Below are 25,123 nucleotides of genomic sequence, written 5' to 3' on the forward strand. Positions count from 1 at the left end.
CAGCCAGATTCCGGTGTTTTTTGTTGTGTTTGTTTCTTCAGACGAGGCTTCACTCTGTAGCCCAGGCTGACCTGGAATTCCTAGCAGTCCTTTCCCTAAGCTCCATAATGCTGGGACTATAGGCCTGGTCCAGCCAACCTTCTGTCTTCAATCCTACCTCTAATTCATTTCAGAAAGTATCTGGTGTGTCAAAAGTTTTTTTCCCTTCAGGAGTTTCATTCAAGCTGAATATCACAAAAGCAAAGTTGCAGGCCACTAGCTCTTACTGCAAGCTCAGTCTGAAAGGGCTGATCCACAAGATCTTCACCAAGCCTCAAACTGCTGCCTCTCCTTAGCATAGCTGGGGAGTGAATGCCTGGTACTGGCTCCTTGCTCCTGTCTTTCCTACCCCTCTAGTTCTGGGATTAAAGGTGTGAGCTATAATTGCCTTTTAGACTGATTCAGTCTTGTATAGATCTGGATGGCCTTGGACTCAAAGAGATCCATTTACCTCTTAATCCTGGGTCCAAGGATTAAAGGTGTGTACCAGCACCTACAGTCTTCTGGCTGATGGGATTAAAGGTGTATGCCAGCTTCTATGACTTGTAGCAGACTTTGCTTTCTGAATCTTCAGGCAAGCATTAATAAATCATAAGCATTATATCACAAGTATATAAGATAAAGTCAGACTCAATCCACTATCTTTAAAAAGAGGTCGTTGCTTTGTTTGAAAATTTTTATCATTTATTTTATACGTCTGAATATTTTGACTGCATGCATTGTCTCTGCACCAGGTGTGCAGTGCCTGTGAAGGTCAGAAGAGGATGTCATATCCCCTGGGGTTGCACACAGATATGAGCCACCATGGGCATTGAGCACAGGTCCTCTGCAGGAGCAGTTAACGCTCATTTTTCTAGCCCTGCTTTTTCTTTTTCTTTTTCTTTTTTTTTGTCTTTTGATTTAATTGTATGTGTATGAATGTTTGCCTGTCTGTCTATGCACCATACATGTATCTGGTGCCTTTGGAGGCCAAAAATGGGTGTAGATCCCCTGGAACTGGAGTTTCAGATGATTGTGAGCCACCATGTGGGTTCTGGATTCAAAAGCAGCAAGTGCTTAACTGCTGAGTCATATCCCTGTCTCCTAGTCACTGATTGAAAGCAAGGCTAGGTAAGCACTCTGCCACTGAGCTGTCACACCCCAGTCTTCCACTGCAGTTCTTTCCACATGAAGTTTTTCATAGATTTTACACGGCATGGTTATGTAGTTGATTTAGTTTTTTAAATAAGCCTCATATTTAAAAAAAACAGCTCTTGTTTCAGATATGTATAAGTAATATGAAATAGCCTATTGTGATGATTTTTCCGTATAGAACTCAACAATAGCACATAATAATCTGGATTTTTCCCTCTTTCTCTTGGGTGCAGCATGTAACCATCCAGAATTGGCCAAGTTCACAGTGTAAGATGTCAGCATTGGTGAGCTACAGGTAATTTTAAAGTATTACAGACCTAGTCTTTCCTTTTGTGTACTCTGCAGTGATGCAGTAATAAGGTATTATGTCAAGTAGCCTTATGTTCAGATCCTGTGGTTCTTCTTAGTAAATTCTAAGGAAAGCTTTAAGACTTAAGTTTTCCTTATGAAAACAGACTGACAGCATGCAATCGTTCATATAAAATGAGACAGAGAATAAATATGTAGTGTCACATGAAATGCTGTTTCTTAAATGAGCCCCCTGTAGCCAGATGTTTCTCTCCTGTGTGCCAGTTCCTAAATAACCACTCTGAGGCTTATATTAATTATAAATATTTGGCCGATGGCTCAGGCTTTTACTAACTAGCTCTTACAACTTAAATTAACCCATTTCTGTTCATCTTTGTGTCACCACGAGGCCCATGGTTTATTACTTCACATCTTGCTTCCCTGGTGGCTGCTGGCGTCTCCTAGACTACACCTTCTTTGCTTGGGTTTCCCACCTGGTTCTATTCTGCTTGACTATTGGCCAAATCAACTTCTTTATTACCCAATGGCAATAAAACATTCACATCATGCAGAAGGGCATCCCACATCATATCCCCTTTTCTGTCTAATTAAAAAAAGGAAGGTTTTAATTTTAACATTGTAAAATTACAAATAATAAAACAAGTATCAAACAAGAATCATGATATTTAGCCTAATTGTATTTGACAAAATTAAAGAAAATACTCTATCATACAGCCTATCTTTGTGAGTCTGAAGTTTTATATGTCTAATTTATCTTTTATCATAACTAAGGAAAAGTAAATTATAACTATCTAGTCAAGATAACTTTAAAATGTGTGTGTGTTAGTTTAATTTAATAGCCTCCACAATTAAATATCTCTAACAGTTATCATACATAATCTAGGCTCTTTGCATATTTTGCATCTTTATGTGACTTTTTAAAAACAAAACTTTTACTGTCACTTTAATGACTTTATTTATTTATTTTGGTTTTTCAAGACAGGGTTTCTCTGTGGCTTTGGAGGCTGTCCTGGAACTAGCTCTTGTAGACCAGGCTGGTCTCGAACTCACAGAGATCTGCCTGCCTTTGCCTCCCAAGTACTGGGGATTAAAGACCCGTGCCACCACCGCCTGGCTGATTTTTTCTTTGAGATGGGGCTTCTCTGTGTTTATAGCCCTGGCTGTCCTGGAACTGGATCTGTAGATTAGGCTGACCTTAAACTCACAGAGATCTGCCTGCCTCTGCCTCCCAAGTGCTGTGATTAAAAGCATTTTTTAAAATAACTGTCTATACCCTTGTTTTTTAAGTTTATGTACATTTTTTTAAACACACTGTGGCCTGTTTTTTGTCTCAATCTGTCTTTACTGTGCATCTGTAATCCTTTTTTGATCACTGTTTTAAACTGTTAAGGGCGTGGTCAGAGCCAGAGCAATTGCTTTTGCTGTTGGTTGCCTCTTTCAACTTTTCAGCACGGCAGATGTAGGTTCACTGCCAGCTCTGGGAGCCTTGTTTACTGCCCCAACTCTTGGAAGCAAGGGGTCCACACTGCCACCAAGTAACTTATAGCACACTGTCCACAAACCCCATTTAAGTAGCAAGACCTCCCAAAAGAGCCAGCACAAACAAACAGGAAGCTATCTCTTAGGCCAGCAGAGGGTATCAGATCTCATTCAAGGTGGTTGTGAGCCACCATATGGTTGCTGGGAATTGAACTCAGGACCTCTGGAAGTACAGTCAGTGCTCTTAGCCGCTGAGCCATCTCTTCAGCCCCAGAAGCCATCTCTTAAAGGAAACCATCTGCTCACCTCCAGCAAACAGAACCTATCTGAATAAATGTGGCTATGCAGAAGCCATTTTTGACTTTGTTTCTGTGTCTAGAATCTTTCTTGAAGCTTCTAATTTAGGCTTCATGTGGATGTACAAGCCCCACATTGGGCGCCACTTGTAGGCAAACATTTCTCTCCTACCCGCCAGTTCCCAAATAACCACTCTGAGGCTTAATATTAGTTACAAACTGTTTGACTTACTAGCTCAGGCTTATTATTAACTACCTCTTACAATTAAGTTAACCCATTTTCTATGATTCTGTATTTTACCACGAGGTGCAAGGCTTGTTACCTCACATCTTCTCCGGCAGCTGCTGACATCTCTTAGACTTTGCCTTCTTTTCCCTGTATCTCTGCTTGGATTTCCCGCCTGCCTCTATTCTGTCTGGCTGTTGGTTAAATCAGCTTCTTTATTAACTAATGGTAATAAAAACATATTCACGGGGACTGGAGAGATGGCTCAGAGGTTAAGAGCACTGACTGCTCTTCCGGAGGTCCTGAGTTCAATTCCCAGTAACCACATGGTGGCTCACAACCATCTGTAATGACATCTGTTGCCTTCTTCTGATATGCAGGCAGAACACTGAATATGCAATAAATAAAATAAATCTTAAAAAAAAACATATTCACGGAATATAAAAGGGCATCTCACCCCCCCACCTCCCAAAAAGTAAAGACTGCATAATACATCTGTCTCCATGCAGAGCAGACTCTGTAGGAGAAATATTGGAAAAGATTATGTCCCACAGTTCTGAATTGACATCTTTGTATTTTTTCAGATCTTTCAAATCATTTTCCCCACTCCTTGGCAACTTCTCTCAGCCAGAAGTTCAGCTCTGGGCACTATGGGCCATGCATCATGTCTGCAGTAAAAACCGTATGTATTCAATGCACATTCAGAGCAGACGGCTTCCAGCTGATATCCTGAGTAATGGATGAGTTTAGAATTGATTTCTTGTGGGGGAGGGTGTTTTAAGACTGTTTCTCTGTAGCTCTGACTGTCCTGGAACTTGATCTGTAGACCAGGCTGGCCTTGAACTCGCAGAGATCTGCCTTTGCCTCCTGAGTGCTGGGATTAAAGGCGTGCATCACCAACACCTGGCTAGAATTAATTTTAATAAAATGTTTTACCCTCACCCAAACAAACAAAAAAATTAAAGCTGGGTAGTGGTGGTGGATTTAATCCCAGCACTTGGGAGGCAGAGACAGGTGGATCTCTGAGTTATAGGACAGCCTGGTCTACAGAATGAGTTCCAGGACAGCCAGGGCTACACAGAGAAACAACAACAGCAACAAAAAGAAAAACTGTTCTCTTGGGTCAGGGAGATGACTGAGTTGGTAAAAAGAGAAAGCACTTGTTGCACAGGCCTGACAGCCTGAGTTGGTGCTTCATGTTAGTCACTGTTCAATTGCTGTAAGGAGACACCATGACCACAGCAACTCTTACAAAAGAAAGCATTTAATTGGGGACTTGCTTACAGTTTCAGAGTCCCTATCATCATGGGAGAAAGCAGACAGGCATGCTGATGGAACAGTAGCTCAGAGTTTTACATCCTGAATCAAAGGAGCAGGCAGAGAGAGACCATCACCAATGGCACACTCCAACAAGGCCACATCTCCTTCCCTAACAGTTCCACTTACTGGGAACCAGGCATTCAAACATAATGCCTATGATGGCCATTCTCATTAGAGTGTGCCATAGAATGTCTGACTTCACATGCACATACACATAAGTACAAACTCACAACAAAAATACTAAAGGGGCTAGAGCAGCATTTCTCAGCCTGTGAGTAGTGACCCCATTGGGGGTTGATTGGTCCTTTCACAGGGGTTGCTTATCAGATATTTACAATTCCTAACAGTAGCAAAATTGCAGTTATGAAGTAGTACATGTCTGGGTATGTTCTTTTATGTGTATGGGTGTTTTGCCTCCATGCATGACTGTATACCATGCATATGCAGTGCCTATAGAGGCTGGAAGAAAGCATCAGATTCCCTGGAACTCGAATTACAGACAAGCCCTCTGGAAGAGCAGTAAGTGCTCTTAGCTGCTGAGCCACCTCTCCAGCCCCCAGAGCTTCTTTCCCTTCTTATTCTGGCTCCAAGATCCTTCCTTTACTGTATCCATTCAGCTGAACATTAGAATCTTTCTGTGCATCTGTGTACCTGAATGTATGTATGTGCACATACATTGCATGCAGGGAACAATAGAGGTCAGAAAAGAGGGTTTTGGAATTCCTGAAGCTAGAATTGCAGGTGGTTGTGAACTACCATGTGGGTGGTAGGAACTGCATAAACCCATAGTGTGACCGACTTCATGGTATGTTTAAGGGGAAGGACCTTTTTTATTGTAGATACGAGAAAGAGAACAGTCAGGAATTTTGAATAGTCCACAGCAGAGAAGGGAGACAGGGGAGACTGAGACAGGGGAGAATAGTAGCAGGGGATAGAGGATAGAGAAAACAGGAGAGAGGGGGAGAGAGAGACAGAGAGAGAGAAAAGCAAACATTGAATAACAAGGTTATAAGGAGATGGGTATCTGGGGGAGGAAAGCTGATGAACTGGAGGGAATTTATGGTAGGGGAATTGAAAATGGCAGGATTTTGAATTGTGTAACAGTTACTGAGGGAACCTTGTTGGCTAGCATGAGCTTTGATATGCTAAAAGACACCACAGGTAGCCGTATGCCCCTGTTAGTAGATGGGAAGCAGTTTCACAAGTCCCTGAGGAATGCTGGCCTTTATCTAACCACCATAAATCCTCCAGTCCAAGTTGAGCTAATTGGACAGCTTTTCAGTTTGGGGAATTGGAGTAGTCTTTGGGCCTACAAGGAGCCAGCAAATGAAGGAAGCACTGTTACAGCTGCTGAGCCATTTCTCCAGCTCTGGTGTGCTCCTTTTTCTAGTAGCTAGCTAGACCTAACGGGTATTTGAAGCATAGAGTTGTCTAGAAAAACACACTACGATGACCACCTGTGGTTTCACCATATCTGTTTATTCAGGGTTTGATTCATTTTTACCTGTTAATTCCTGGGCCACGAAGACTTCATGTTTCCACTGTGTCTTTCATGTGACTGTGGTGAATTGGGAACATTTAGAGTGTCAGTTGTTCACGGGTGTCTTTGTTTTTTTTCTAGCTAGCAAATACTGCAAATTGTTGGTAGAAGAAGGAGGACTGCAGCTCGTGTGTGATATCCAGGAGCATGGTCAGGCCAATGCCCAGGTGAGGCAGATGGCGGCCTCCATCCTGGAGAACTTCAGGATGCATTTCACAAGCTTACCAGAGACCCCCACAGCCCCAGTGCCCTCTTTGACCTAGGGGCCTTTGAAGGGTACTGCTTAAGGACAGGACTTCTGCCTTTGGGTAACGGAATTGTAAACTAGTTGTTGGTGTTTATCAATTGTTGGCATTTATCAGTTGACTGTCTTGGTGTTTTTTTCTTTTCTGTTACAAGAAAGCTGGGTCCTGGGAGACTTGGTATTGCTACTTCCCTCAGAGGCTCCTGGTTATTTGCTTATGAAAAGGTTATAGGAAGGTGACCACTGCTGCAGGGAGGAACAGTCTTTACTGCTGTTTTTCTTGATTTGTATGTTTATACCAAAATACTTTTGAGAGGTAAAAGGGAAGAAAACAAAACAGGGTTTTACTCTGTAGCCTAGACTGGCCTTGAGCTCAGCAGTCCTGTTGCTTGAGTACTGGGATTTTGAGCCTGAGCTACCTCACCCTGATAGCTTTGATTTTTCTTTCCCGTTTTCCTCCAGTTTGAGGAGTCAGACCATTGGGTTTGTGTCGAGTTAAAGCTTGGTCTGGACCCTGCATGCGTGTGAGTGAACACTTACAGAGGCCAGAAGAGGGTATTGGATTTGGAGCTGGAGTTACAGGCAGTTGTCAGCTGGGAGCTGAGAACCAAGCCTGGGTCCTCTGCAAGAGCAGTAAGCACTCTTACCACTGAGCCATCTTTCTGGCCCTTTGGTCAAGACTACTGGAGTAATCAGAAGCCCTCTTTGAGCATCAATGGAGGAAGGAACCCATTCTTAGCAATTGAAGCCAGCCTTGGCTACATATCACCTCGTTCTGTTCCCCACTGTCTTAGGAAAGAACTAATGATGACCATGTCTATAAACCACACTCTACTCACACACTGCTGTATGATTCCAAAAAAGGCTTTTAGTTTCTGAACCTGAGTTCTAGTACCTGGAACGTTGTTTTCCTGGGAACCACTAGTCTTTGCTAGTGGGAAGGTGTGCAAGGTGTGCAGTCCTCCTGTGGCTTTCTCCCTAGCACACGCGTTGGCAGCCAACCAACAATACAGCTGGGGATGCTCGGCCAGAGCTCAGCTCTCAGCAGCCGTGGTAGAAGAGGAGGTGGGCATTTATGTGTGCAGGGGCCTGCAAGGAGCTGGCCCTGTGTCCACTTTGTTTTCCAAATGCAGCACCTTATAGGTCACCGTTGCTTATGCCAGTTCAAAGGCCACTTGTCCTCTGGGCACCAAGTCCACTGCTGCCGCCTGGTTCCCCATCCCTTCTTTCAGAGCTGCTAACCCTTTGTCCATGATCCTGGATGAGTACCACTCTGTCTGCAGAAGGCATCCACTGGTCCCCACAACTTCAGTACAAGCCAACGGTTGTAGCACATTTATTGAGCACAAGGATTTTAAGTTACCACAACTGATTATTTTCAGATTAAAAAAAAAAAAGCTGAGTTCTAGTGGTTATATGGTTCGCCTGGGTTTATTCTGTGAGAGGAAGAAATGAGGGCTTCCCTCTCACTGCTTCCCATGATGACTGGGGCTAATTACAGAGACCCAAAGTGTATTTGAGTGAAGAGAGACAGGAAGGCCTGGATCCCAGTGACTAGCCAAGGTGAGCAACGTGGGAGGTAGCAGTGTGTGGCATGGTCAGCACCATGCCAATCACGGAGTCGAAAGGCCAGAGGTGAACTTAAGAGGGCTAGACTGCCCACTTTTCCTCTGGATCCTATTCTTTATGGTGTGTGGTTAAATTAACTGGGTCACTTGCCAACAAATTTTGGGGGTCGTTTCTCCCTGAAGGCTGCCATCCCTTCCAGTCGGTCCTGGGTTGGGATGTTCTGCAAAGATAACAATGGGCATTAGTTTGGGAAGAATAGGACTAGAGGACAAAAAGGTCATTGCATAAGTGGATCAAGCTATGATGGACAGTAGATTTTTCCCTCCTCACAGTTATCAAAAGAGTATGCTATCAGGTGTACAGCCCCTCTACAGGGTTGTCTGCTTATTCTAACCAGGCCTTAGCATAACCCCCAATAGAGGTAACTGGTACTGTGAAGCATCTTTGTGTTCTGTGGTTCTCTGGGTACCAGATGATTAAAGAGGTGAAGACCTGTGATTCCCTTGGATCCACTTAGGTTAGCTAGAAGGCACTGGCATAGTTAGACTGCATGAGGCTCCCCATATTTGCTTAGCGCCCAACAAGCATGCACAAGCCAACAGTACTTATATACCTGGGCATAACACATGTGTTCAATGGCCATCCCTGATGCAATGTCCACCTGCAAAAACAGTACTCACTGAGTCCACATGATTGCCAACCCCTCCGCAGAGAAGAGCCAGCCCACCCTACTGTCTATGAGTATAAATAATGCTGTTCTGTGACTGATGCCTGGACTTCACAGCAGTGATAAAGGGTCCTGAGAGAGATGGGTAGGAAGGCGTGTAGAAGTGGCTTCTACATGTTTCAGCCAGTGTCCCTTCCTCCTGACTGTTTGGCTGTGCCTTTTGTCAGGACTTAGGGAAGAGGCTTCTAGTCTTTATCACCTGGCACATTCTGTAGCCTCTGAAAACTCATGCTCACTGTTGCTAACACTGGCACAGTCACTAGCAAGCACTACTCAAAACAAGCATTTTGATCTGTAGAAGTCTGAGACACTTGGTTGGTTGGGGTCCCAGATGCAACAGTGAGTGGAAAGAAATGGTCTTTGGATTAAGACTCCTCCCCTCCAGGTTGCCATTCCTAGTCAATCAATCTTCAATTTATATGGCTGTGTTTCTGCTTGTATACACACACACACACACACACACAGTATCCAGGAATGAACATAGGGCTTTAGGCATGTGAGGCAAGTGCTCTACCATTGAGCTACAGTGAGGATTATAGGTGTGTACAATCATGCCTGGCCACTAATCCTCAGCTTTAGAAAACATTCTTTGCTGTGTTTAAGACAGGTTTTTCTGCACAGCCTAGCCTGGCCTTGAATTCTGAGATCCTCCTGCTTCTGCCTCCTGAGTGCTGAGATTAAAAGTGTACACACACACACACACACACACACACACACACACACACACACACACACACACAGAGTCTTTAACTAAGGATTGCTAGTTAGTCATATGAGGAAGAAACAATTTTGTCAAGTCTTTCAAATGTCAAAAGTTAGCAGTAATTCTTTTCCAGTTGGGGATTGACACTGGCTGTCCTAAGGGGAGAATACCATTAATACCACATAGACATGGACATGTTTCATCCCTGCATCTCAGTTCTCATCTCTGGTCTGGTGTAGTATGCTGTGTGACAGGAAAGCTAATGTCCTGAGACCTGCACTTAGGCTCCTTTAGTGGCCACCAGCCCAAGCCCAGGTCCCTGAGCTGAGGACCACACAGATCTGCCTTCTTACCACTCACGTTTATGTGGTCTTGCCTTCTTACCCTGTTTCTTTATACAGAAGTAACAGGGGATAGAATGGAATCAATATTAGCACACTTCCCACTGAAGTGAGGTACGTGCACAGGGTGTGACTCCAGGAGGGTGAAGAGAGTCCATTTCTGAGTTCTTGACAGCTGTGTGGCAGTAATACATTACATCCTAGCCAATGACTGACCTATAACCCCTGACCAGTAAAATCTTACCTCCATTCCTCGGTCAATGGCAACTTTGCCCAGCCGCACAGCAATGGGTGCCTAGGGGAGAGAGCATCCAGAGACTTGTACCAAAGAGACGCATAGCTCTTGCAAGTGAAGAGCATTGGACAGAATGATTCTGCATCCAGCCTTCCTGCTCACAGACCTCTTAAGTCAAGCTTCCTTTTCTATAGTGAAAGAAGCACACTTCCTGGCTGTTCAGTCTTAACCAGCCAAGGCTGTCCTCCAGTTCATCATCCCAGTATGTCCTACCCATTACAGTTCACAAACTGTAACTGTCTTTGGTGCTGGACAATAAATCCAGGGCGTCACCCATGCTGGGCAAGTGCTAGGCACTGAATTAGAGCGGTGGGCCCCTGACCTCTGAGCAAACACTTAAGACAAGATCTTGCTGAAGCGGGTCTTCCCTGTGGTCCTTAGTCTCAGGATTACAGGCATGTGCCACCGAGGTGGAGACAGGGTGCTTACGGACAACCCATTTTACAGATGTGAAATAGAGGCTCATGGGATTGAAGCGCTGGGGCTACAAGTATTCAGCGAGTCCCCAACTCCCAGTCATCTTCCCAATGTCGTTCCTTCCCTTCTAGCCCTCATCCCAGCAAGTGCTAATGTTTTGGGTTGTTTTATGCCCTTCTTTTCTCTCTTCATGTCCCCCCCAGGGAGGTGGAGGCAGGAAGGTGAATTTAGGGCTAGCCTGAGCTACATGAGGAACCCCCCCCCCAAAAAAACCCTGCAAAATTAAATTGTTAAAACAAACACATACATGTTTTATATATCATGAACATAATTAAGTATAGTTCTGGCTATGTGAGTATATTAAAATTAACAGCGGGTAAAATTCAGGTGTTACTTGGGAATAAGAATGGTGGGTGTTGGTGGCTCACGTCTTTAGTCCCAGCACTAGGGAGGCAGAGGCAGGCGATCTCTGTGAGTTGGAGGCCAGCCTGGTCTACAGAGTGAGTTCCAGGACAGCCTCCAAAGCTACAGAGAAACCCTGTCTTGAAAAACCAAAAATAGTGGGTCACTGTGGCTGGCCTTAGTATGTTCATTTCTTTGATGTTCAAATGGAAAACAGCCAACTCCTTTAGTTAATGTATCCTAATCATTTTACTCCCTATTCAGAAAGTTGTAGCTGTGGGACAAGTTGTCAGTATGGGTAAGCTCACAAATTATTTGCCAGTATTAAGGATTGAACCTAGCTAGAGCTTTGTGTATACTACATGAGCATTCTACCACAGAGTCACATTCCCAGCCCTCCCTTTAGCTACTCTTGAAGCACTCAAATGCCTGTAACTCTAGGATGATGCCATTGTACCATACTTCACTATTTGAAAATCTGAATCACCCCGAACTTCTGTTCAGTTTATTCAAAAAGGCAATTACTGAGCCTACATGTGCAGCTAGCTCATGCTCAATCACCTGGCTCCCTCTGGAGGTTTTAGAGACTTGCTGTCATAAGTTTGCCAGCATGAGGTTGCCTACAAGGAGTATCAGGCTCCATTTATACTCTGATCCTTGCCAAAGAACACATAGACAGAAGTTCCCTTCCCCTCTGAAAAATTACAAGTTTGGGGAGCTTAAAACAGTTTCTTAGTAGACCAAACTGGTCTTGAACTCAAAGAAATCCTCAACCTTCTGAGTACTACGAGCTTTACACAACTAGCTTCAAATGTAATTTTTTTTTTTGAGGCCCCTGCTGGGTTTAAAGGCATGTGTCATCACACCTGGCTTCAAATGTAGTCATTTTTCGTTTGTTCATTTTGTGACAAGGTTTCTCTGTGTAGTCTTGGCCTTCCTGGAACTAGCTGTGTAGATCAGACTGGGCTTGAACTCAGAGATCAGCTGCCTCTGCCTCCTGAATGATGGGATTAAAGGTGTGCACCACCACTGCCTAGTTTCAAATGTAATCTTAATGTTAAACTGATGTATGGCTAATATTTTTCTAAGTTTATATTCTTTCTATTTTGTAACATTTAAAAATGTTTTGAAATTAATATATTTGACTTAAATTAAAATTTTGTACAGATTCTATTAATGAGTGTCTCTGTGTTTGTGTGCATGTCCACCTCTGGTGTGTGTGAACCAGATGACAGCATCCCATTTCATCCTCTGGCATGCTGGTCCACATTTTTAAAGACACATGGTCTCTCATTGGCTTCCCAGTTAGTTTAAGTTGCCTGGCCCCCAAAACACCTGGCATTTTTTACATTCATTCTGGGGGTTGAACCCAGATTCTTTTTTTTTTTAAAGATTTATTTATTTATTATATATACAGTATTCTGTCTGCATTCATATCTGCATGCCAGAAAAGGGTGCCATATCTCATTACAGATGGTTGTGAGCCACCATGTGGTTGCTGGGAATTGAACTCAGGTCCTTCCTCTGGAAGAGCTGTCAGTGCTCTTAACCTCTGAGCCATCTCTCCAGCCCTGAACCCAGATTCTTATGCTTGTAAGGCAAACACTTTACTGACTGACCTCCCCAGACACATATTCTGTAATCCTAAATTTTACTGTAATCTTGTTTTGATTAGTGGTGACCTTGATGAGTTCAGTTGCCTTACACCTTTATGAAAAGGAGATCTCATTTTACTTCCAGATTCCTTTGTGAAAAGCCAGCAGACCTCAGAGCCTTGGAGACCCAGGTCAGATAGTTCCTGGGTCTAAATCTGCCCAGCAAGCAGTTTAAATTTTGTGGGATCAACCCCTTCAATGCTAGCTTTTAATTCACTAGCCAAGCATTAGTGGTTGCTTAGCTACCAACTCCTAATCCTTCCTTGCGGAATTTAAAAAATAAATTAATGTATGTCCTGAATATCTCATGAAACACTATGCAGTGTGGCAGGAAAGGTGACTGGTAGCAAAACTAGCTTTCTAGTCTTTGGGTACACTTTGACAGCAGTACTGTGCAATATCACATGTGAATGAGGGACTGTTCAGTGCAATTTAAGTAACTTCATCCTGCCATACAAGAGAGGAAGAAGGTTGCTATCATCACAAGAAGTTACTTGACACTGCAGCTTTGATGGCTTGGAGCCCACTAGATTCCAGCCCTTCTAAATTCACTTTATGTTTTAATTCAGAATTAAAGTTGGCTTTAACTACTGTGTAAAAGAATAGGTGCCCAAATTCCGGGGGTCACATCTTGTCTTTAGGTATGTGGGTCTTGTACAGCTCCAGGAAACATCTGGTCCCCTGGGCTTCCCATCATCCCTCCCTTCTGTGCCTCAACTGTCACCATACCTGGGGCAGGATCTCCTGAGCCAGTGCCAGTGCCCGGTGGTAGGCAGCATCACCCTCCTCATTCTGAGCCACAGCGTGATTTACCAGGCCCAACTCGTGGGCCTGCATCCCATTCAGTCTCCGGCCTGTGAAGATGAGCTCCTTCGCTAGGGCCACGCCCAGGCAGCGGGGCAGCCTCTGAGTCCCTCCTGCCAGTATGGAGAGGTGAGAGCAGTGAGTCAGGTTGAGAAGGGCAAATCTAGAGGAACTCATCTCGGGAGCAGTCAGGACGGAAGGAGGAAACGACCTAGGAAAAGGAAGTGGGAAAGATGAGGATGGAATCGGGCGAACTTACCTGCTCCTGGGAGAAGTCCTCGAGTGGTCTCAATTAGCCCCATGACAGCTGAGGAAGCTGTTTAACAGGAAAGAATGAAGTTGTCCCTTGCCCATTCTCCATTACCAGTCCCTGGGCAGACCATAGCTGTCTCTCCAGCCACTTCCTCAAGGTCTAGCCATACCCAGACCTCTCCAGACCCTGCCCAGGCCAGCTACCCACCCCAGCTGCTGTGGTCAGCAGGCCTCCCCTTCCTGAGAATCCATGGTGGGAAAAGATGGCAGCCCTTCTGCTCCTGCCACACAAGACTAGGGAATGAACAGAGTGCCAGCAACAAGGAAGGGGTCCCCAGTGGGTACCTGGCATTGACTTGTAGGTTACTGGGTTTTCTGGCTCATGGACCCTGAGGTCTAACCTGGACTGTTAGCACTATGGTTCTCCCTCATGGGTTGTATCACCCTAAAGGTGCACAGAACAGTCTTCTAAGTCTTGTTTCCTGAGTGCTTTTCCTCTATTCCTTTGCCAAGTTCCCTAAGTACAGGCCACCTGACCTGTACAGCGTAGGCAGTAAAATGGGGCAACACCATTGCTCAAGAGGGGTTTTCATTCTCCACTCTGAGTCAGTTGCTGAACCCGGGGTGAGTGAGTGGCCTCCTGCAGAATTCTGTTGCCTGGCTGTAGGATCAAACCCTCTCCAGCTACTCTGTGTGCAATGCTGGGAATGAAACCAAGCCTTAGCATGCTAGGTCAAGTCTCTCTTTCACACAGTCTGTAGATAGAAACCACCCTCTTGCCTGGATACATAATTTAATATTGCTGGGTTTGAAAGGGAAAGCGTGAGGGGGTGGACACCTCGGTGGCACTCTGCCTACCTTTAAGGACTCTCCCAGCTAAGTCTGACCTTGAAAAGTGACCAATGGGAGCCAGGTAGTGGTGTTGCACACCTTCAATCCCAGCACTCGGGAGGCAGAGGCAGGTGGATCTCTGTGAGTTTGAGGCCAGCCTGGTCTACAGAGTGAGTTCTAGGACAGACTCCAAAGCTACAGAGAAACCCTGTCTTGAAAAAACAAAAAACAAAACAACAACAACAAAAAAAAGTGACCAGTGGGGCTGAAGAGATGGCTCAGTGGTTAAGAGCACTCACTGGCTGCTCTTCCAGAGGACCTGGGTTCAATTCCCAGCACCTATATGGCAGCTAACAATGTCTGCAACTCCCAAGATCTGACACCCTCACACAGATGTACGTGCAGGCAAGAATAAAAAAATTTGAAAATAAAAAGAAAAGTGACTAATGACCTTGATTATCCTCCACAACTTAGGGCTCAACTGTAGGACAAGTAACCACAAACTGGCTGGCACCATGGAACCAGAACACACTGCCCAGTCACCTTTGCAATGAGCTGGGACAGTGACAAACACAGTCTTCATGGCTCACAATCTGACTTGGCCAAATCTAGATGGTCAACCTCTGTCCCCATTGGCTTTCCCTCTCTTTGCTGCACGGTCAGCTGGGGATCAATGGTTTTTACGACCTTTCTTAGATGAGGAAAGGAGCTCTCACCAGCACGGTCGATGATAGCAGTGGGTGGCGAAGCAGCTTCACCTGCCTCCCATGTCTCCTGCACTGCCGGGGCTTTTCTCTTATTTGGAAGGCTGGGAGTGACGGCTGACTTAACAGATCTGACTTGCCCAGCTTGGCCCAGTTGTCCTCCCATCCCCCCAGCTCTACCCTGCCAAGTACCTGCTATTCGGAGGTCACAGGCCAGGGCAAGTTCCAGGCCCCCGCCCAGGGCAAACCCGTCCATGGCTGCAATGGTGGGTGCAGGGAAGGTGGCTGTGGAGACAAAGATTGGCTTAATCCACAAAACCTAGCAGGTCCTGGGCAGAGGGCCAAGGCCCAGGGTCCTGGACAGAGGGCCTTGCAGATCCCAGGTTGAGGAACCTCCCTGATAACCCCAGCCAGGTTATCTGAGGAACTTACCCTATATTTCCCAAGTTCTAGAACAGGGATGATGCTGCAGACCCACCCTCTTTTGGGACCTACCTCCCTGTGTGCCAAGCCCTGGGTAGGTTGCTGGCATAGAACTCAGCTAGGTGTGCCCCCCCTCCCCTCCATGGGGACCAGCCTAAGAAGGAAGGCAGGCTCATAACCGGCAGAGACACTCTGAGGCCTTCTGTGCTCTGAGAGCAGGCAGCTTAGAGCTGGTGAGAGGACTTCTTGTAGGAGGAAACATTGGAGACCTTAAAGGGTTGCTGAAAAGTCAGGTAGCTGGGAAGGGTATGCCAGGCAGTAGGAAGAGCCATTGTCAAAGCTTGAAAGCTCAGTGAACTTGACTACTCTGGAGGGAAGTCCACCGGACTGGTACATGGTCAAAGAGCGAGGGCTGCTAGAAATAACTTGTTGCTAGGCTTGGTGGTATATGCATGCCTGCAGTCCCAGCACTGTGGGAGTTCCAGCCTAGACGACCTAGGCTGTCTAATAATAATAATAATAATAATAATAATAATAATAATAATAATAATAGTTTTTAAAAGGAGGAAGAGAAGAAATGCCCCGTCCCTGTCTGCTCTGGGTAATCACTTGTGTTCTTACTGAGCTCAAAGCAGAAAGAATACTCTCTTTAGAGAAGACATGGGTCAGGCAGAGGTAGTGCCAGCAAGGGCCCTCGGCCCTCCACCCCATTCTCAGACTCTTACCAATCTCACTCATCAGGCCTCGCAGCCGCTGGACAAAGATCGCCACCTCCGTGGCACTCATCTGCTCTCGCTCCTTCAGGTCTGCACCTGCCGAGGGCAAGCTTCTGGTGACCACTATGAAAGGGCCAGTCACAAAATCCCAGGTGGTTAAAGGAGCCAGCAGAAGCGGTCAGGGAGGAACCAGGAAACCCAGTCCCGGGAGCTGGGGGGTGAGGTGGGGTGGGTATCAGTAAAGGGAGGGGCAACGCGCATCAAAACAAAGTGCACTTCTTCAAAGGATCATCCTTTGTACACAAAAGAACATCATCAAGGGGCTGGAGAGGTGGCTCGGTGGTTAAACTGCTCTTCCTGGAGGACCCGGCTCTGCATGCAAGCGAGAAGAGGGCATCAGATCTCATTGTAGACGGCTGTGAGCTGCCATGTGGTTGCTGGGAACTGAACTCAGGACCTCTGCAAGAGCAGCCAGTGCTCTTAACCACCGAGCCACCTCTCCAGCCCCCTGAAAATAAATCTTAAAAAACATAAAAAGAACAATGTCAAGAACATGAAGAGAAAACTCACAGAAGAAATTAACTTTCTCCTCTCTCTCTCCCCCTCTCTCCCTCCCCCCACCTCTGTTCTGGAACTCACTATGTAGACCAAAGTGGTCTGAAACTCACAGAGATCTGCCTGCCTCTGCAGAGTGCTGGTATTAAAGGCATGTGCCACCATGCCTAGCCTTTAAATATTTTATTTTTATTTTAAATTATGTCTGTGTTATGTGTGTACAAACCTATGCAGAGGCCAGAAGAAAGCAACAGATCTTACAGATGCTTGTGAGTGGGTGCTGGGACCCAAACTCAGGTCCTCTGCAATAACAGTTGTAATTTGGATAAAAATGGCCCCCATAAGCTAGTCTATTTGAAAGTTTCATCAGTAGGGAGTAGCACTATTTGAGAAGCATTAGGAGGTGTGGCCTCTTCTCCCCACATCTCTCCCTCTCCTCCCCGCCCCCCCCTTGCCTTCTGATCAGGATGTTAACTCTCAACTACTTCTCCAGCACGATGCCTGCCTAAGAGCAGTATATGCTCTCAACTGCTGAACCACCTCTCTAGCCTTCACAGAGATGACTTTCCATACCACCCCCAAAAAGATCACAAGCTAGGGCTTGGGGGTGGCACCACACCTGTAATTCCAGCACTCAGAGGTGGAGATATGAGGATCAGAAGTCCAAGACCATCCTCAGTTACAAAGTGAGTTCAAGGCCAGCCTGGGCTACAGGAAAATGTCTCTAAAGGAAGAAGGAAGGAAGAAGGAAGGAAGAAGGAAGGAAGGAAGGAAGGAAGGGGAAAAAGTAAAACTAAAAGTTAATTATCATTTTTATCTTCTTGTCAGTCTCAAAAGTGCTGGAGTTATGGCATGTGTCATCACACTTAGCCAATGAATTCTGTCAAGGTTGGGCTATGAGGTCCAAGGGGGCTAAAAGCTGTGATTTTTACTTACCTCTTGTAGACTTGGGGTGCATGTTTCTCTGGGGTTTGAAACAAGTTCAGGGTGCCCTTGTGAGAGCCAGGTGATGCAGGTTGGAGGCAGTGCTCTAGTGACACAGACTGGAATTTACCATGTGAGCATGTTGGGACTTAGTGTCTCCATTTCCTCCATAAAGGGTCAGAAGAAAGCAAGGTAGACCAGAAAGACCAAGGTCAAGCCGGGCATTGGTGGCGCACGCCTTTAATCCCAGCACTCGGGAGGCAGAGGCAGGCGGATCTCTGTGAGTTCGAGACCAGCCTGGACTACCGAGCGAGTTCCAGGACAGCCTCCAAAGCCACAAAGAAACCCTGTCTCGAAAAACCAAAAAAAAAAAAAGACTGTGGGAACACCAGACCTTGAGCAGAGACCCACTTCCCCTTCTGCCTGGGAGTAGGCAGCTGTAAGACAATGTTTAGTAAAAACATGTTTACTAAAAACGATACAATAAGTTCCTGGGAAAGGCCTTCCCACGGAAACCGCCCTGACCTCGACCTTGTCCAAAGACTAACCGCACCTTCAAAACTCACACACATCCACCTCTGGGGTCAGAGCAGAACCAGCCAGGGGAGAGGAGAGAGAAGCTTCTCTGGAGGGAGCCTTTCTTAGGAGGTTTTCTTGAACCTTTCTGGGGCCTGCTTAAAGTTTTCTTTACACCATTGAACAAGTCTCTGTGTTGTCAATCCCCGACACCCTCTGCACATTCTCGGACACAGGCCTCGCAGCAGACATGACAAAAGACCAAGGTCAAAGCAAATCCTATGCATCCCTCACTAGCGGTGTAAACCAAACTTGCTGAGGAACTTCCTGTCTGTGAAATGGGACCATGTTATATGCCAGAGCCCTGAGGCACACCAATCCCTGAGGAGGAGAGGCTGGGAGGGAACCCACCTGCACAGAACACACCCTTCACTGCACTTCTGAAGATCAGGACACGAACTTGCTGGTCCTCCCGAAGCTGGGCCAGAGCTTCCAGCAGCTGTAGAGGACATGTGGTCAGACACCTCCTGGCCCATCCCTGGCCACACCCTGGGGTACCCTTTCTCACCTCGCTGACGAAGACTTTCCCCAGGGCATTTCGGGCATGAGGCCTATTCATCAGAACCTCGGTGATTCCTGCAAGGGACAGGTATCCTTGGTGAGCCAGCCGGCCTGCCAGTCAGACTGAGGCCTGGAGCAGGAGGTTCAAGGTAGCCTCTTCCCTTGAGGAGCAGTGTGAGGTGCAGCAAGCCACACACTCTCGACTTGGGCCTCAGTTTCTCCAGCCATTAAACGGAATAACCTTTGCTCTCTCTGCCCCAGAGAGGGAGTAGAAGGGCTTGTGAGCGGCGAATTAAAGCCACAAGAGAAACGAGAGCTACCAGCATGGCACAGGGACCCACGAGCTCTGTCATATATGTACCTTTAACTCCATAGTCCCCCCATATTATCCCCCCACCCCCGACCACACATTCCCCTCTAAAGAGTAATATTCAGGCAAATATCCTTGCATCCACCGGCAGGATAAGACATAGAACAACCACCCCAGGCCTTCACCATAGGCCTAACCCGTCCACCTCCTCTCTTCTCGGGTTGTAGAAGCCACCTCCATGGGTTTTTCTTTTTCCAGAACATTATTGTTATTCTTAACATAATTGTTGAGATGGGGCTAATGTAAACCAGACTGGCCTCTGTTGCTGTATGTTTTACCCTTTTGATTCTTTGGGGGGTTGGGGAGCGCCACCCAGCACCCAAATAAATCACACAAGGTGTCTTTACAGAAGTAAGAAAGATAAAAAGTGCAGAGGGGTAAAAAGGCAGAGAGACCCAGGGCTGAACTCAGATTGTCAGGCTTGCCAGAAAACTGAGCCATCTCTCTGGCCCTGAAAATAGATATTTTATTTTATTTATTTTGTTTGCTTGTTCTGTTTTTCCAAGACCAGATTTCTCTGTGCAGCCTTGGCTTCCTGGAACTCACTCTGTAGATCAGGCTGGCCTCAAACTCAGAGATCCACTGCCTGGTCTCCCCAATGTGCCACCATTGCCTGGCTTATTTTATTTTTTCTTTTGAAGATTTCTTTATTTTTATCAGTGGGGGCTGGAGAGATGCTCAGCAGATAAGAACAAAGGCTGCTCTTCCAGAGGCTCTGGGTTCAAGCCCCAGAACCCACGTGATTGCTCACAACCTTCTAGCACCGGTTCCACGGGCACCAGGCTTTCGTGTGATACACAGACATAAATGCCCGCAAAGGACATAAAAATATATAAAATATTTTTAAAATGTGCCCTGGGACATTTGCAACCACACACATTCAATAATAGTAAAAAATCTGACGCAAACAATAAAACAATACGTAAAACATGGTAAAGGGGATGGGTCTCACACAGACTGGAGAGAGGGATTCGTATCCAGGCACCTGAGGTCCAAACATACACCTGTACTTCACAGCACATTGTACAACAGAAGACTTTGCTGTCAACGGTCATGAAGTTGCCCTGTGTGTCGACAGACCCATACCTGTGCCTCCCTCCCTCCTTGTCCCCTCTGGTCCATCCCGATTGGATCTGCCGCCTCCGCCCCCTGATCATTGCCAAGGAAAAGTCCTGGCCAACAACACTCTTGGTCCTGATCCCCGGAGCAAAGCTCGGATCCGAGCTCTCCTCTCCGCTTCACATCTCCCTCCAGGCCTCCAGAGAGTTTGGAGAGACAGACCCAGACAAAGTCCACCCTGGGGCGGCCTGAAATCCAATCCTCCTGCCCTCCCGCCTTAGTCTCCCGGCGTGTTGGGTCCCCGCCGGCCTCGCCCTCAACTTTACCTTCGTCCGGACCTGTCAGCGCGTGCACTTGGATCTCGGGTGTCCCGTCCTTCGCTTTGGAGGCGCAGTCGCGGGCCCCAGGGGACCTCCAGGGCCGCGAGAGGCGCAGCGCGCGGGGTAGGGCGCGCAGCATCGGGAACAGGCTGGCTCCTTGGTTCGGAGACCGGAGACCTCCCCCGCTGAGCTGGAGAGTCGAAGTTCCGGGGCAGGCGAGGCTCGCTCAGGGCTCCACCTACGGGCGGAGAGAAAGACCCCGAGGCGGTGTGGGAAAGCTCAGCTTCCCGGTGAGATCTGGGCACGCTGCAGTTTTCCTCCGAAGGCGAGGTGAGGAATGTGTGGTGTGCACCTTCTTCACGTGTACCCTCAGTTCACGTCATCTCACTAGTCACAGGGGGGTGGTCTGCACCCAGTGACAAAGTCTCTTCTCCCAGAGGCAGTAAGGCTGGCACCTCCCAGTTAACTAACTACATTGGCTCATAGAAATAGTTAGAGGACCTGGGTTCAATTCCCAGCACCCACATGTCAGCTAACAACTGTCTGTAACTCCAAGATCAGACAAACATGCAAGCAAAACATGCATCGGTGCACATAAAATAAATAAATTAAAAATACCCTAAAAGAAAGTTTCTTAGTTAGCGCAGGGGACCTGTGTAAATTATTACTCAGGTCTGAGCACTCTAATGACAGGGACAGAGTATTTCATTTCTGGGTAGGTAAGAGCAAAGCGCCATCAGGTTAGGGCTGTCCGTCACATCCTTACAAAACCATCTTACCAGTCCCCTCCTTTTTTTTAAGGGGGGAAGATGAGGGACAGAGAAAAGAGATCAGATCAATGTGACACAGTTAGGGAGAATAGAAGCGTCTGCTAGCCCCAGGTCTGTCTTTGGGGTGCTGACAAGAGTGGTGCATTTGAATAGAAAAATAAAATAAAACAAGGGACAAAAACTGTGAACACTGATGCCTTGGTCAAGTATTGTCTGGTTGATCACTGTCTCTGTTAAAATTCCAAAGAATCCCTGTTGCTTGAGGGGAGGGATTGACTTCTAGGAAGCAATGGGTGTGCTCCAGTACACAGACAGCCTCGCCTTCATCTGAGAGTGGTCCTCGCAGGCTCTGCAGTTCTCGGAATCCAATGTGACTGCAGAGTTAAGACAAGGACTGATTTCTGTGCTCTGATGTGCTTCTATGAGGAGGTTAACAGGCAACCCAGAAGTAAAGACGGACACAACAACAATAGAGTCCAGGCTTATCTTGCCCATACCCCTGAATTGAAGAAAATATAGGAATGTATCACGAAAAACAAAAAACAAACCAAAAAAAGGCCTGACATTGCAGCCGGACGTTGGTGGCGCACGCCTTTATTCCCAGCACTCGGGAGGCAGAGGCAGGCAGATCTCTGTGAGTTCCAGGCCAGCCTGGTCTACAGAGCTAGTTCCAGGACAGCCTCCAAAACAATACAGAGAAACCCTGTCTCGAAAAACCAAAAAAAAAAAAAAAAGGCCTGACATTGGTGGCACATGCCTTTACTCCCAGCACTCAGCCTCCAAAGCCACAGAGAAACCCTGTCTTGAAAAACCAAAAAAAAAAAAAAGGAATGTATCAAAGAGTGTTAGCAGTTTTCCCTATACAGCATCCTGGTTTTCACGGCAATATAATTATTTTATTAAGAAAAAATGTTTTCTCAAGACAAAATAGTGGGGCGGTGGGTAGTGTACACTTTTAATCCCAGCACTCAGGAAACAGAGGCAGGCAGATCTTTGTGAGTTGGAGGCCAGCCTGGTTTACAGAGTGAGTTCCAGGACAGGCTCCAAAGCTACACAGAGAACTGGGCTGTAGTACGAAGAGGGAGTCTCACTTGAGAATTGCCTCCATCAGATTGGCCTGTGGACATGTCTGTGGGGCATTTTCTCTCTGCCTTTTTGAGACAGGATCTCACTCTGTAGCCTTGGATAATCCTGGTGCTCACAGAGATCTGTCTGCCTCTGCTTCACAAGTGCGGCCACCAAGCTTGGCTCTGCATTTTCTTATTAATGATTGATACAGAAGGGCCCAGCCCACTGTGGGCGGTGCTAAGCCTGGGCAGGTGGTCTTGTGTTGCATAAGAAAGCAGACTGGGCAAGTCTTAGAAAGCAAACCAGTGGCACAGCATTCCGTCATGACCCTTGCTTTAACCCTGTCTTCAGGTTCCTGATTTGATTTCCTTCAGTGAATGAACCATAGATCTATAAACCTAATAAACCCTTTCCTCCCCAAGTTGCTTTTGGTCATCCTGTTTATTAAGGCAACAGAAAGCAAAATGAGGACGGATGATATGTGTATGCTTGAGTTCACTATAGTTAACGATCATGTTTCTTAAGGGTAGGGTTTGCTGGGCCCTTATTTCATCAGGTTTTTTTCTTTTCTTTTCTTCAAGACAGGGTTTCTCTGTGTAGCCCTGGCTGTTCTGAAATTCCTTCTGTAGATAGACCAGGCTGGACTTTTTGTTTTGTTTTTTTGTTTTACGAGACAGGGTTTCTCTGTATTGTTTTGGAGGCTGTCGGTCCAGCCTGGCCTCGAACTCACAGAGATTTGCCTGCCTCTGCCTCCCGAGTGCTGGGATTAAAGGCGTGCGCCACCAACGCCCGGCCAGGCTAGACTTTTGAACGCAAAGATCCACCTGCCTCTGCCTCCTGAGTGCTGGAATTAAAGGCTTGCACCATGCCACCGCACCCATTAGAAGGAAGCTACAAAAGCAGTCAGTGGGACCTGAAATTTTGCTTTTGAGATTTTCAACAGGAGCCAGTAGTATGAGATTTTGAGCTGGAGTCTGGGAAACGGACTCTGGTCCTCTGAAGGAGCAGGGACCTCTCTGCGCTTCTGAGCCATTTCTCCAGATCCTCCACATATTGTGGAGTGGATCCCATTGTGTAGTGTAGCCCTAGCTGGTCTGAAACCCGGCTGGTCCCACTCAGAGACATGCCATTAGTCATGCACTAATGTGCTCGGTTTAAGAAGGCAATTAAGAAACCAACTCACATAGAAACAAGTGCCCTCAGTGGTGTTCTACAAAAGCAGGCCTTTGTCCTCTGTGCAAAAGGAGAGCACTTTCCTAGCGTGCAGAGAGCCTTGGTTTCATTCTTTATGATGTCAGAAACCAGGGGTGATAAATACAAGTTCTCTGGAGTAGAGGTAAGAGGAGCAGAAGCTGAATTCAAGGCTGTTCTGGGATACATGAGACCCTCTCTTAAAAGGAAATAAAATGAAATTAACTAACCAAGCATGTCATTTTGGGGAGCAAGTCACACAAAGATGGCTCTCCTTGGGCAAGACACAGTTATGACTTTGCTGACTCTTAATCTTTCAGAAGGTCATTGATTGTTGTGATGATGTCACTCTCGTGTGGACCTGGTATATTTACATTACTTGTAAATTTCTGTCTTCTTGGCAAAGAGAAAGGATGGAAGCCATCAGCCCCAAGAGGACAGAGACAACTCTACACCTTTGGCAGCCTGAAGAGTCCCCCAGACTTTACAGACCTCGACTGGGGCTCACCCTGAGGTTGAAAGGAGTTCAGGCATAGCCTCGTTAGGGAATCGGGGGTGGGTGTTGGCTGGAACCTCCAGCTAGGCCCCTCTCAAAAAAACTACCAAAAGTCCAGGCTCCTTCCACAAAGCTGCTAGTTCTTCAAGACCAAGCCTATGGGGTATTTAAGCTCACTCCTCTAGACCAGCCATGTGATTTCTCCCTTCCCCAACCTCACCTCTGGGGGCTAGAAAGGTCACCCGAGGGTGCTTTGCCCAATAACCTCGGTCTTTCACTTTTAATTCAGTGTGATCTGGCTTACTCAGTTGGAGGAGAAACCTAATATCAGGATACAAATACTTTTAAGTGGGAATTTCTCTTTCCTTCTTTCTTCTTTTTCTTTTTTTTTTTTTTTTTGTTTTTTTGTTTTTTGTTTTTTCGAGACAGGGTTTCTCTGTGTAGCTTTGGAGGCTATCCTGGAACTCGCTCTGTTTACCGGGCTAGCTCCTGCTTCTGTGGTTATATTGCATGTGTTTCCTCAAGGTGAGTAGGAGAAAGTAAGATGTGCCCAACCAGCTTCTCCAAGCAAGAATAAGCAATTAGTTCTCTTAGAATCTGCCATTTATATAATTGTGGTGGTTTTCAAATTATACCCCAAAAGGTTGCTGTCAACTTGACACGAACCTAGACAAACGTGGGTAGAGGGAATCTCAGCTGAGGAATTGCTTCCACCAGATTGGCATGGGAGGCATTTCCTTGGCCAATGATTGATATGAAAGGTCCTAGTCCACCGTGAGTGGTGTGACCCCTGGACACGGGTCACTTACATAACCTCTGGGTTATTTAAGAAACCAGGCTAAGGAAGTCAGGATAAGCAAGCACTGT

The 25,123-nt window shown here is 46.4% G+C and overlaps 2 protein-coding genes across 5 annotated transcripts in view; one reads left to right on the top strand and one right to left on the bottom strand.

Moving 5' to 3' along the window:
• Zyg11a (zyg-11 family member A, cell cycle regulator) overlaps positions 1-6,704 on the top strand; it is a 33,719-nt gene extending 27,015 nt beyond the window's left edge. For both annotated transcript variants that reach the window (XM_040757003.1, XM_040757001.1), the window contains 3 exons: positions 1,407-1,468; positions 4,068-4,165; positions 6,425-6,704. In XM_040757003.1, the coding sequence (XP_040612937.1) occupies positions 1,407-1,468; positions 4,068-4,165; positions 6,425-6,606 (342 nt within the window). In that variant the 3' untranslated portion in view covers positions 6,607-6,704. The remainder of the gene's footprint in view (positions 1-1,406; positions 1,469-4,067; positions 4,166-6,424) is intronic.
• Positions 6,705-7,899: 1,195 nt separating this feature from the next.
• Positions 7,900-21,031, bottom strand: Echdc2 (enoyl-CoA hydratase domain containing 2). 3 transcript variants are annotated; one of them, XM_005072140.4, is made up of 10 exons: positions 20,738-21,013; positions 18,990-19,057; positions 18,833-18,920; positions 16,436-16,522; positions 15,480-15,572; positions 13,760-13,816; positions 13,426-13,613; positions 10,172-10,222; positions 8,770-8,817; positions 7,900-8,376 (listed from the first exon to the last, which is right to left on the bottom strand). In XM_005072140.4, exons 1-10 carry the CDS (start codon positions 20,868-20,870, stop codon positions 8,299-8,301), a joined length of 891 nt encoding a protein of 296 aa, XP_005072197.1. In that variant the 5' UTR covers positions 20,871-21,013; the 3' UTR covers positions 7,900-8,298. The 3 variants fall into 3 exon arrangements, with proteins under 3 accessions (XP_005072197.1, XP_040612938.1, XP_040612939.1); XM_040757004.1 differs by lacking the exon at positions 13,760-13,816 and having other exon boundaries at positions 20,738-21,031; XM_040757005.1 differs by lacking the exons at positions 18,833-18,920; positions 18,990-19,057; positions 20,738-21,013 and adding an exon at positions 17,918-18,202.
• Between the last annotated feature and the right edge of the window lie 4,092 nt (positions 21,032-25,123).

The sequence above is a fragment of the Mesocricetus auratus genome, unplaced genomic scaffold (assembly GCF_017639785.1).
Source record: "Mesocricetus auratus isolate SY011 unplaced genomic scaffold, BCM_Maur_2.0 Super-Scaffold_100014, whole genome shotgun sequence".
Classification (NCBI taxonomy): domain Eukaryota; kingdom Metazoa; phylum Chordata; class Mammalia; order Rodentia; family Cricetidae; genus Mesocricetus; species Mesocricetus auratus.

Excerpts from the sequence above, each read along its gene's own strand:
- Echdc2 (XM_005072140.4), bottom strand. The coding sequence starts at position 20,870 with ATGCTGCGCGCCCTACCCCGCGCGCTGCGCCTCTCGCGGCCCTGGAGG. Across the intron at positions 18,921-18,989 it reads GGAAAGTCTTCGTCAGCGAG|CTGCTGGAAGCTCTGGCCCA; the intron begins GTGAGAAAGGGT and ends TGTCCTCTACAG. Across the intron at positions 10,223-13,425 it reads CTCAGGAGATCCTGCCCCAG|GCACCCATTGCTGTGCGGCT; the intron begins GTATGGTGACAG and ends TCTCTCCCCTAG.